The sequence below is a fragment of the Clarias gariepinus genome, chromosome 15 (genome assembly GCF_024256425.1).
Source record: "Clarias gariepinus isolate MV-2021 ecotype Netherlands chromosome 15, CGAR_prim_01v2, whole genome shotgun sequence".
Lineage (NCBI taxonomy): Eukaryota > Metazoa > Chordata > Actinopteri > Siluriformes > Clariidae > Clarias > Clarias gariepinus.
In genome coordinates this window covers 8,756,953-8,769,521 of record NC_071114.1, presented here as the reverse complement: position 1 = coordinate 8,769,521, position 12,569 = coordinate 8,756,953, and the positions used below count along the sequence as shown (strand labels likewise).

The 12,569-nt window shown below is 39.9% G+C and overlaps 2 protein-coding genes across 2 annotated transcripts in view; both read right to left on the bottom strand.

The window, feature by feature from the left end:
* Positions 1-4,513, bottom strand: part of wdr18 (WD repeat domain 18) — an 87,750-nt gene extending 83,237 nt beyond the window's left edge. The window contains exon 1 of the mRNA XM_053512624.1: positions 4,271-4,513. Within this exon, the coding sequence (XP_053368599.1) occupies positions 4,271-4,480 (210 nt within the window). The 5' untranslated portion in view covers positions 4,481-4,513. The remainder of the gene's footprint in view (positions 1-4,270) is intronic.
* A 2,869-nt stretch (positions 4,514-7,382) lies between these two features.
* si:ch211-1a19.3 (uncharacterized) lies at positions 7,383-12,551 on the bottom strand. The gene is made up of 5 exons (XM_053513302.1): positions 12,078-12,551; positions 11,041-11,137; positions 9,929-10,082; positions 9,662-9,774; positions 7,383-9,439 (listed from the first exon to the last, which is right to left on the bottom strand). Coding segments are annotated over exons 1-5 (690 nt in total). The 5' UTR covers positions 12,402-12,551; the 3' UTR covers positions 7,383-9,437.
* Positions 12,552-12,569: the final 18 nt, after the last annotated feature.

The following is a 12,569-nucleotide window of genomic DNA, read 5'->3' as shown; positions in this document are numbered from 1 at the left end:
CCTTAAATTTGCAATCCAATCACATTAACATCAAAAATCTCAGCAAAATCTCAAAGTAATGTTATATAAACCATGCAATGAAGAATCGAGGCAGTTTGGTGACCAAAAATGATCATTAACAAGTTCGAGCACTGCATCCCTAACAAAGGTGACCACTAAATAAACAACACATATAAGTGCTAATGTTTTGTCCAGATGCTCTAGGAGCTTGCTGTTAATAAACATTTACACCGAGATGTAAGTTGCTGTCATACAGACTCTAATGAAAATGTTTTATTACCAGGTTCATTCTTCCAAACATTCCACCGCAGGCATAAGGGAGCAGAAAATACGCCTGGGAGAAGACTGCAATCCCCAGTGTAAAGATCTCAGCATTCAAGTCAAACCAGGATTTTTGATTCCATTTCTTGTGAATGAAGTTGTACAACTGATTTTACAAAAGACATTACAAAAGACTTCAAGTACAGTACGGCGATGAGACGCTGAGCTGCAGTAAAACATCTGAACGGAGCAAATGCTTTAAAGGCCAAAAGGTCCCAGCCAAAGTGGCTCAAAGCCCACTGCAGTCATCAAGTAGAGCGCCTGATCCATGAAAATCGACAAATAACTCGTCGCCAACTTGCAGAAAAGCCGTATCTGTCTGTGCTAACTGTACAAACAATCATCACATCCCCCATGCAGTCCTGACCTCGCTCGAAGCCGTTCCCACATGTTTGGGCCATTAAAGGAGTTCCTGGGAGGCCGGGGTTTTAGACTCAGAATCAGGCTAATCATGGCTCTGGCGTACTGAGAAAACGTTCTAACCTTGATGGTGTCCAAGCCCTAGTGAAACGCTGGGATAAATGCACTAGTGTAGCAGAGGATTTATATAGAGAAATAAAGAAGGTTTTTATTCTCATAACTGTTAAAAGTCTTGGTTTGACTTGAATCTTGTAAATGAACTAAAACATGCTAAATCATGTATCATGAACCTTTACTATGAAATTAGAGAATATAAATAACAGTAAAAAAAATTTACATGTACAATGACCTGTTTGCAAAAGTATGCACACCCCTAAACTAACACTTACTTTAAGACTATACATCCTGACTCAGCATTATTCAGCTTTGGTCTCATCAGACCTTTACACACTATCTCACAGGGTTTCTCTGGGTTCTTGGGATACGGGGTGTATTTTTTTCCTTATGCAAACATTAATCAGACTTTTTTTTTGGTTAAAAAAGCATTGCCACCAAGCCCCGTATCCAAGACATATAAATACTCCAGAAGATTGAGGTCACATAAAGGAAGCAATTAGCTTTTGTCCAAAACTACTGTTATTATTTTTTTTTTTGTTGCTGTACTTCTCTTGGCTCACTCCCTAAACATTTTTCCCCTGGCCTTTTCATCAACTATAGAGGGACATCCTGTTCTTTGCAAACTTCACTGTTTCACCATTTAGTGTTCCACATTACATTCAACGCCTTGGAATTTTATTGTAACCAAGTCCTAATATTTTTTCCCTCAACAGTGAGATCCTGTACCCAAGCTCTATGGCTCATGGTGTTTCCTGTTAGATGTTACCATGACAACCGTACAGGACCAGCTGAACATCATAACTTTAATCTGTCGCTTTAAATGACAGCAGATGTAAACCAACACAGGTTTAAACGTGATCGGTTGATTCTGAACACTGGCAATTTATAGAAGGGTGTGTAAACTTATGCAAGCTGGGTATTGAGAGGTTTTGTGTGTGTGTGTGTGTGTGTGTTTTTTTTTTTTTCTCTTTTAAACATTTCTGCAATTTTACTGTTGATTCTGTTCAAGGCTACTGTCTCCTTGGTCACTGCTGCGCAGGTGTGATCGAGTTACATCAGTTCATTTGCAAATGCGGCTGGTTCAGTGTGCTGCGATTTGTTTTTTTTCCTAGTCTGAGGATGTACCTCGTGCTGAAACCACTCACAGAAGAACGTAAACAGGAGTCTTTGGATAACTGCAACCAATACTCTAAACATTGTGGAAGTTTTTAAAATTTAATCATTACTGGTGATGAGACACGGATTCACCAACCTGAGAAAAAGTTAAAAAAATTAACTATCAGCTGAAAAATTGATGCTTTGAATTTCTGTGATTCTCATCTCGAGGGCCAGTATTGACACATTATCAGGAAAAAAGGCTCAACAATCAACAGTGCTTGTTAGTTGTTGTTTTTTTTTACATTTGAGCAGTTGAGGGTTAAGGGCCTTGCTCAAGGGCCCAGCAGTGGCAATTTGGTGGTTTTAGGGTTTGAACCTGGAACCTTCTGAACTGTAGTCCAATGCTTTAATCACTTACCTACCCCTGATCCTCCCTATAGTCCTGATCATGCTCTATCAGACTTTCATCTGTTTGGTTGCCTGAAAGCAGGATGAAGATTCACAACTGATGAAGTGGCTCGTAGCTCAGCCTAAAACATTTTTAACGTGAGAATACGTAAGCTGCACAAAGTGTATTGAAAGGCAAGGATTTACTGAAGGACTCACAGATAAGGTTCAGAAAGTTCAGTTTCAAGTCCCAGTTTTTGTCCCTGTTGGGCCCTCAACTGCTTAGTTGTATAATGAGATTTTAAAAAATCTAAACGTAAGTCGCTCTGGATAAGGGCATCTGCCAAATGCCTAAATGTAACTGTTTAAGAAACACCCATAAATGCATTAGTCCAAGGGTTTTACATCCTAATTTAGTTCCCCAGCTTGGCGTATGGCACACGCAGAGTGACAGCAGGTGGTGTTGTACACCCCACAGCTCCAGGACACCTAATTCAAGCCCAGGCTTCAAGTCCTCCTACTACAAAATCCAAATTAATTTGCATGCATAGTGAGAGATGTATAAAGGCTTTTATACGTTTTTTTTTATATTTACATTCTCATCCCTAATACGTACCAAGCGAAAAGCCTCAGACTAACTGACATCTGCCTGTAGGCCATGTTTATGTCTGATTAATACTTTGATGTCAAGTCTACAGTGGCTTTGATCGATCCACATGGTAGCACTGCATTTCTGGCTTCTTTGGTTCAGCTGTGATACTGACCATCTGCTCCAGCATCTTCTCTCTGCTCTGCGTTGCCGTATTAGTGACTCTCCTTCAAAACCTTTTAGCGCCGGTTTCCAACAAGATCTGCTTTCTCACGGTCTCATTTACGAAAAAAAAACCTCGCCAGAGAGTGGTGAAGAAACTCAGCACAGTTGAGCACAGAAAACCCCACTGCCAACTAGTGGTATGGCGGTGTAATTGCAAAACCAAACAGGCACACCAAATGCACAAGTATTGAGGCAAAACCAAAAACTTTGGAGCCTAAGTGTTAAACTTGGGACACATCTGGAGAGATACGTTGGACAAATGTGAACTGGCTACTGGCTTCTTTCTGAGAAGGCTGAGAATTGCCCAGCTTCCACCACCAATTCTCACCACCTTCTATAGAGGAACTATCGAGAGCAACCTTGAGCAGCTGCATCACTGTCTGGTTTGGGAATTGTGCCATATCAAACCGCAAGACCCTACAGCGGATAGTGAGGACAGCTGAGATGATCATCGTGGGTCTCTCTCCACTCTATCGAAGACTTATACACACAGCTGCATCTGCAAAGCCACCAGCATTGTGGCTGACCGGACACACCCCCACACACACACTCTTCACACTCCTGCCACCTGGAAAAAGCTACCGAGACATTCGGGCACTCACATCCAGACTGTTCAACACGCCATCCGTCTCCTTAACACAAAGGGACTGGACTAGTAAACACAAACACACACAACCATTCACCTTAATGACATTGGGACTGAACTGATAAACACACATGCACAAACACACATGCACAAACACACCGACCAACAAGCAGCTAACAGCTAGCTGTTGTTACTTCTGTCTACACATTTGCACGTGCACTTTGTTGTCTTTGTCTTTTTCTGTATTGGGTTGCCTGGGATACACACATGCATAAATGTATAGATGAATGAATGAATGAATGAATGAATAGATGGATAGTATAGTACTACTTGATTTTTGTTTGATTGTGATCAGTGTAGTGATTCAATTTGAATCTAATTTGCCTGACTGATGGTGTGGAGGGAAGCTTGGGCTCCAATGAAAGTTCCAATCTGAGTTGATTACTAACTCACGTGTCTCTGGGATTCTGCACATCAACCTCTTCACGTCTTTTATAGATTCAGTCTAAATAAATGCATCACTCCACGCCCTATAATAAGGTGCCCTATAATAAAGATCTCCCCGAGTTGTTAGAGAGATCTCTCACCTTCCTCTGGATCTCCCACACGTTGATGAAGTTCTTGCCGAGCTGAGCTCCGAGGATGTACTCTCCGTTGAGGATGGTTAAAGCTCGAGCTGATGAGTTCCCGCCCCGGTAGGATAAGAGGTTTGTTCCGGTGTGAGGGTCGAACACAGCGCAGTTCCACAGCTGCCCCGCCGAGTCCGCAGTCACCACCACCTCCACGGGCGCCGACATCTTGGACGCACAAAGCGCGAGGATTTTGGAACGAGAGGGAGGGGGCGGGGTTCATCTGTTACAACGTCATTTCCGCTATAGCCTAGCGATGCATGATGGGAAATGCAGTTTTATTCGATAAAGGCCTGTTAATTTGTCCCTCCTCACATTTCCTTCAGAAGTAATATAGTGGATTAAAATGTCAGTGAAATGGACTCAGTATTATCTAAACATATACACCGATCAGCCATAACTTTATGACCACCTGACTAATATTGAGTAGGTCCCTCATTTTGCCACTGATGCACTGTGTGTTCTAACAACTTTTGATCACAACCAGCATTAAGCTTTTCCTTAACTTGATCCACACTAGATTTTCTTAAGGAAAAAACTGCACAGGTCAGCCTTTACTCCACATGTGCATCTCTGACCCTTGACCCCACCCCCCATGACCCTGCCACTAGTTCACTGGTTTTCCCTCCTTGGATCACTTTTGGTATGTCCTGACCACTGTAGACCAGGAACGTCCCACAAGAGCTGCGGTTTTGGAGCTGCTCTGACCCAGTCCTCTACCCATCACAGTTTGCCTCTTGTCAAAGTCACTGTAATTCTTATGCTTGCCCGTTTTTTCTGCCTCAGGATGTTTCGCAGTCCACATATTTCATTCCCTAGAGGCAGCATGGTTAGCACTAGCTGTTGCCTTACATCTCCAAGGTGCGGGTTCGATTCCCGCCATGAGTCCCCATGTTCCTTCTGTGCGTGGTGGGTTTCCTCCGAGTGCTCTGGTTTCCTCCCACATCCAAAGACATGCAGATCAGTTCGACTGGCGTTCCGAAATTGCCCGCAGTGTGTGAATAAGTGTATGTGCCCTGCAATGGATTGGCACCCCATCCGGGGTGTACCCGTGTCTCATCCCCTAAATCTCCTGGGTTAGCCTCCAGGACCCCTGCGATCCTGTATAGACGATGAGTAAAAGCGTGAGTAATTCTCCAGGTATCTCAATCTATTTTTAGTTCTCCAAATATCTATGTTTATATATATTTTTAATGCTCAAGGTATTTTTACTTATAAATGATTAGTGTGTCAAATATCGGTATCTGTATTTGGTTAGTGGTTTTTGTTTTATGCCTATTATCCTAGGAGTCGTAACATCGGATTGTTTGATCTGCAAGATCTGGCCTAGGTTTTATGCCGGATTTCCTTCCCATTGCAACCCTCCCATGTTCTAATCAGGCTTGGGTCTGGAACTGCGTGCAGTGTTGTTTTATGGATTGCAGGGTTAAAGGTCCTGCCCAAGGAACCACGAACCCCTGACACTTTAATCAGCAATCCAGAACCCCAAGCGACTGAGCCACTTGTTTAGTGTTCTAATTACCTGTATTTACAGTATATGTGTTGAGTGCTCTAAATATCTGTACGTATACTGTATAGTCAATTATTTACCTTTAAACCTCTTTAATGCACTGAATATCTATATCCGCTGTTAAATGCTTCTATTTGTATTTATAATTATATCTATATAATGTTTAGAATATTTGTCTTTAAAGCTCTTTAGTGTGTTTCTATAGCGGTTTAATGCCTCAGATATTAATATCTATAACTTTTTATTACTAATAATGTCTATATCTGTAGCTGTTTAATGTTCTGTGTCTAATATCTGTCTAATTTAGTATCTTTACAGATCTTTATTGCTGAAAACATCTGTATCTCTTTATTTATTCATACAACATCTTCTACAGTATACAACTTATCATGTACTTGGTCACCAGGGCATGGAGTCTATCCCAGGAGACTTTGCGCACAAGGCAGGGTACACTACACCCTGGACAGGCTGCTAATCGCACACACTCATACACTCATACACACAGTACGGGCAATTTGGGAATGACAGTTAGACTAATCTGCATGTATTTGGACTGTGGGAGGAAACCACTTGACCTTGGAAGTGCAGTGCTAACCACTATGCCACCATGCCACCTGTATCTGTATAGTGCTTTAAATATCCATTTCTTTAGCTGTTTAATGTTATAAATTCATGTTTAGGGCTCTGAATATACACTGATCAGCCCAGTTTTGTGTAGGTTCCCCTGTGCCATCTGGGCAGCACTGGCCCTCAGTGTCATGCCTCCACAAGATCTCTCAGGGGTTCCTGACACAAGGAACTTAGCAGTGGATGCTTTAGGTGCTGTTCATTGCAGGACGGGGCCTCCATGGATCACGGATCACATTCCATGGATGCTCAGTCGGATTGAGAAATGGGGAATTTGGAGCCCTGATCAAATGCCTGCCAAGCCCCATAAGCAGCAGGCTGTGATGCACTGGGTGTTCTGATACCTTTCTACAGTATCATAGCCAGAATTGAGTTTTTTTTAGCAATTGTACTTCATCGGGTATTAGTGTTGTGGCTGAACAGTGGATGTACTGTATATATAGTTATAGTTGTTTATTTTTTCAAATATCAGTTATTATTATTTATTAATATTATTATTACATTAATTTCACAACAGGACATTACCACTTACCATATTAATAATATAATTACTGCAATACTACTTCCCAATAAAATATGTAATACAAGATTACATACAATAATACAATATTACATAAACAATACTAGATTACTGTGCAATACTTACAAGTGGCCCTGAGTCATATTCTTATGGTACTTACTGTTTTAGGAACTTTTTTTTTTTTAAAGATTATTATTATTATTATTATTATTATTTACCACCTTTATTCTTTATTACCTTTCTTAGTTAACAACTGTGAGCACCTGTAACCGAGCATAAGCAATTTCCCTCTGGGATTAATAAAGTTATTTGAATCTTGAATCTTGAATTGTCCAAATAATGCCTATTTCATAGGCTAATACTCAAAAAGAGATTGGAGTGGTTGCAAGGTCAAACAGAAAGACTTTAAATAGTTCAGTTTTTCAAAGTTTATTTCAACAATATTTCCAATACACTCACATCTGCCAGCACTTTAATTTTCTTTGAACACTACCATATTTTTCCTCCTCCTGGCTCCCAGGCCAAACACCAGTCACTAAGCCTTATCATGTGTGGGCTAATTTGAGCTAGAACCCAACTCACTTCTGGGAAGTGTCTGATTTTGACAGTACTTTATTTGTTTTGTTCCAGGAATAACCTAAGAGGAGTTTCCAACCTTCAGAATTTGTTGTCGATTAGCAAAATTGTAAGGAAAAATATCATACAAAGACATCACCGGATCAATAAAATTTCAAATGTGATTTAGACATGTAGGACACCTAGCCATAGTCTGATTAATGACGGTGCTGTTAGAATAAATCTCTTGCACTTGCCGGCCCAATGTTAACCAGAGTTGATGTAGTTTAAAAAAAACACCTTATAACAGCCTTATAAATAAAGCACTTGCACTTTATTGTGAGCTCATAATGTAGGAAGTATTGTATAGCTGGATCGAAAGATATCGGTTAAAACATTTCTCTCTTTAACATGGACATTATTCACAGTCAGTCTGACTGTTTTTTTTTTTTTCTCTTTTTTTCCCCTAAAGTGTTCAGGGGTTTAATGTGCCACATAGTTTAGTTTTTGTAAGGTGGTGTCTAGATGAGCAAAGAGTTTTAAAGAGCAATCAAACAAGTGATGTGGTGGCAGATGGGGTAAGCCCAGGAGAGTGCGTTCCAAGATTTAAAAAAAAAAAAAAAAAGAGGTCAGAAAGAGAGACAGAACAGACTGTGTTAAGCAATTTCCCTCTGGGTTAAATAAAGTTATCTGAAACTGAATCTGAACATGAATAAACTTCTGTTAATATTTGTTAACAGTGCAAACACAACGGTTTCAAGTCAGGATCAGCCCCCAGCATTTAATAGACTGTCATGTATTCAAGCCGTTAAAATGACCAAACTGTGCCACGGTATCAACCAAGGCATATTTTGTGCCCACATTTTTTTTTTTGTACAATCCATTAGTAATGCTATAATATTTTGTGCCAGAAAGACAGACAAGATAAGAATAACAGATAAAGCACTTTCACTTTCTTTTTTTTTGAACGAATCCAGTAATCAATAAGAGACGAGCACAGACATGTCATGAAGCTTAGACAAACATTTGTTTGCTGAGACACAAAGATATGTTAAAATATACTATATGACATATTCTAGCAGGTTTTAATTTCTCAACGATCATCAAAATCTGTTTCCCACTTGGAAAGACACCTTTCTAATAATGAGGTCATAAATTAATAACTTTAAAACTTCAGACCATAGAAAAAAAAAGAAGAAGAAAAAATTAATAACAACAAATATATATGGCTTATTTATTCGACGTAAGTGCATTGCTGTCACGGGAAAACAAACCCAAAAATATATATATATCAAGTTGCGTGTTTTTTATTTGAAAAGATTTTGTTAAGAAGATATTTTCACGTTATCACATCAAAGGTTTAATGAGAAAAAGTGAAATATTCTTTTCACATATTTACAAGATAGATATTTTCATATTATAAAGTAAAAATTATTTTTTTAATAACATTAAAGTTCTTACCATCTTACCTCAAGATATTTGTACGTTGTAACATAAAATGTGTCACGTTAAAATGTGAAAATATTTGGTAAATTTTGTAAAACACAACTTGTCATAACAATAATTTTTTTATGTAAAAACAAGATTTTTTTTATTCTTCCGTGGCAGTAAAGCACTTTTGTCCAACTCAATACAGAAACCAAAATATGCTGACATCACAAGAAAAAAAAAAAAACCTTTTAACCCATACTCTTTTTATATTCTCCTTTAAAGCTAAATAACTGTTTCAGGAATATCTTGATTTAGTGAACTAAACATTCCTGTTTGTCTTACAGCAGTGCTTTTCTCAACAAAAGTAACATGTGCCTGCTTCAAGTCCAGGTTAACTGCACACGTCATACAGGTGTCTTGAAACAGTGTCGTACTGAAAATGTCTCCATTTTCTTTTCATACAAACGCTCTCCTTAGGTCCGTCCTGAAATAAAAGCACAAACAATTTACATCAAAATAATTTCAGCAAAGATGAGCTATGAACCATTTAGCCTTATCAGTCATGTTCCATAACCAAGCACGAAAGAATAAATATAATCATACGTATGTATGTATGACTATGGACGCACTGGAATTGTTTTGGTGCAGAAGCTGACTCAGTGATAAAAATATATGAAACGAAAAAAATAAAAAATGAAGTACTTACATGGACCTAAAAGAAAGCTGATGCACAAAACCGCAGCCAGGACAACGCCAGCTGTTCGTCCATCGGGTCCATTATTTGGGGCTGATGTATGGGGCACGGTTTTGCACTTTTCTCTACAATCAATCACAAAACACCAATTTTCACATCCTCATCCAACAGGTGTTTTATTTCTATCCGACAAACGTTTAAGCCCAAATTCTTCCCATTCCAGTAATAAAAGCTGGCTTGAATTATGACGAAGCATAGAACATATAAAATATGACTCACAGTTGCTTCTGCATGAACTGCTTGCTGGACTGGCAGCTCTGCATTTGCTTCTCAGCTGCAGTCTGAAGATTCTGAGCAGCTTCCTTCAAACTTGCACACGACTGCAGCTCAATGGCCTCCTGGGACACGTTATGCTCCAGTAGATCAATCATTTCTGAAATGAGAACGGAGAGCAATATGCAACTCATATAAATATGACTTGTTTATGTTAGGATGGATGTCCTGACTCTGTAAATGAGTGCACAGCCTTAAAGCAGAGGGAACAGCAAGCAAAAAACCCTAAGAATCTTTGAACACTAAGGACATTTCAAGCTAAACATTGTTTTTTTTGGCAAAATATAAAATAAAATTCCATTGTCTTATAAGGTTATGTCCTGCCAGAGAACGAGGTATCAAAGTGTTTCAGGATTGCATGATGTCACCTCTCTATTTTGGGTAACACCAAGCAGAAGTGGTGCTACTGTTCACATCCAGAAGGCTTTACGTTTGGCACGGCTTTAATGATTAAGTAATGCGTGTAATTGCGTCCTGTTTTTGAATCAGATTTTTCCCAGCTCTATCACGTTTTCCATTTTTACCGGCGATGGCGAGTGTTGGCCTGAGTTTTTACCCACCTGCAGCTCTCTCCCTTGTTCTCTTCATATTACATGGTAACTGTCAGTTTTTACAAGCAAGCCATTTCCTGTGGTTTAGTTACACAGGAAATACGTTCAAAAAAAAAAAAAAAGATTAGAGATTCTTGTGCAGGTTGTAATACAAATTTTAGTCTTTTTTTTCTGAAACTCTATTGTGAAATATTTTAACGGCTGGAGTGTAACATTCCAAAAGCAAGCACGGACACGGAGTTGGTCTTATTTGGGTAAAGTATGAATAATCAGAACTATTTTCCTTCAAATCCAAACCAGTGCAAATGCTTCATATTTTCAAGATAACAATCCAGCGTTTCATGTTAAACGTCATAACTGACAAATCGTGGCTATTTGTTTTCGTTTCTCGGTTTCTATGGCTACTCGGGAGAAAAGCGTCTAAGAATATCATCAGGAGCAGAGTGTTCCTTTCACTGCAGCCTGGAATGGGAGAAGGGAAAAAAAAACTGACTTGGATTTTCCTACCTTGCTGCAGGGTGATATTTGCAGTTAAGTTGGCCTCGATGGCTTTATGCAGCTCAATCTCATCCTCTAGCGCAGTGATGTTCATATGCAGGATGTCCTGAAACACATACACACACACACACACACACATGAGCTGAAAGTTAATTAACTGAGTTCATGGGTTCATGGGTTAACGGAGAGTCGGCAGCTTTGGTCGAGGATAGTAGCATTTCCATGTTAAGGAGTGTTTCAGATCGCGAGAGGGTGTGAGCGCTTAGTGTCCATGGGATCTCTCAGCATTAGAAGTGACCTGGGACCTCTGAGACGTAACTATGACTGCCAGTGTAGTCCTTTTAACCCCTTAAAGTCACAGCTTATTTTTATGTAAAACTGCATTGTATTAGTAATAATGCAAAACCATTATTACTAGTACCTATGATAATAAGAATAGTAGAGTGAGAATCATCTGACCCTACAGTACAATTAGGGCCAGGGGTAGCTCAGTGGTTAAGGCATTGGACTACAGTTCGGAAGATCCCAGGTTCAAACCCCACAACCACCAAGTTGCCACTGTTGGGCCCTTGAGCAAGGCCCTTAACCCTCAACTGCTTAGATGTGTAATGAGATAAAAATGTAAGTCGCTCTGGATAAGAGCGTCTGCCAAATGCCTAAATGTAAATGTACAATGGGTTTTATGAGGTTACAATGTATTCTATAGGTAACTGTATCAGTGTGGTTTCTGTTTAGAGCTTTGTTGTTCAATTTTATGCTTTTCTGTTCATTTCCTTACTTCAAAACTACATGTTTTAGGTCACTTTAAGTACCCCTGTTTAATCAGCGATAGGGCCTCGTCTTGCACAATCCAAAAAAAGAAAAGGATTTTACAACTCAAGTATATCTTTTATCAGTTGTACTTTTTCAGGAAAAGCACAGCTTAATTCGCATCCGGTTTGAAATACTGTATCGACTATAAAAAGTACCTTTAAAACACCCCATGGGCAAATATATTCCCCTTCAACAGCCAAAAGCCATAATATGCACAAGCAGTAACCACTTACATTTTGCTGATGACAAGACTCCAGCGACTGATTGAGGGCCAGAAGTTGGCTCTTCAGCTGCTCCATGCGAGTCAGCAACAGGCTTTGGTTGGTACGGCCCTGCCTCACCTGCTCTTCCAACGCCATCCGGTCCTTGTTCCATACGCCTTCTTCCTCAGCAAACTTCTCCTTGAGTTTCTTCAGGTTATTGTTGCACTCGCTGGCCCCCTTCATGTCAGGCGAGGTGGCCCAAACCACGATGATGATGAGTGAAATGATCGACCAAAGTGCCAACAAACCGATGACAATGTTGCGCATCGTGTGTGACGACTTTGAGGCAGTCATCTTGAAAGAAAACAAAAAGCTGGTAGCAATACCAAAATACCGAAGAATGAAAAAGCTCCTGTCGGTCTGAAAGTGGGTGAGTGTGTATGTGAGAGGCTGGGTGCTGTGGAGGGAGGTTTATATGGGCCGGACTTCCCCGCTAAACCTCTGCCTACTGCTGGGGAGGAA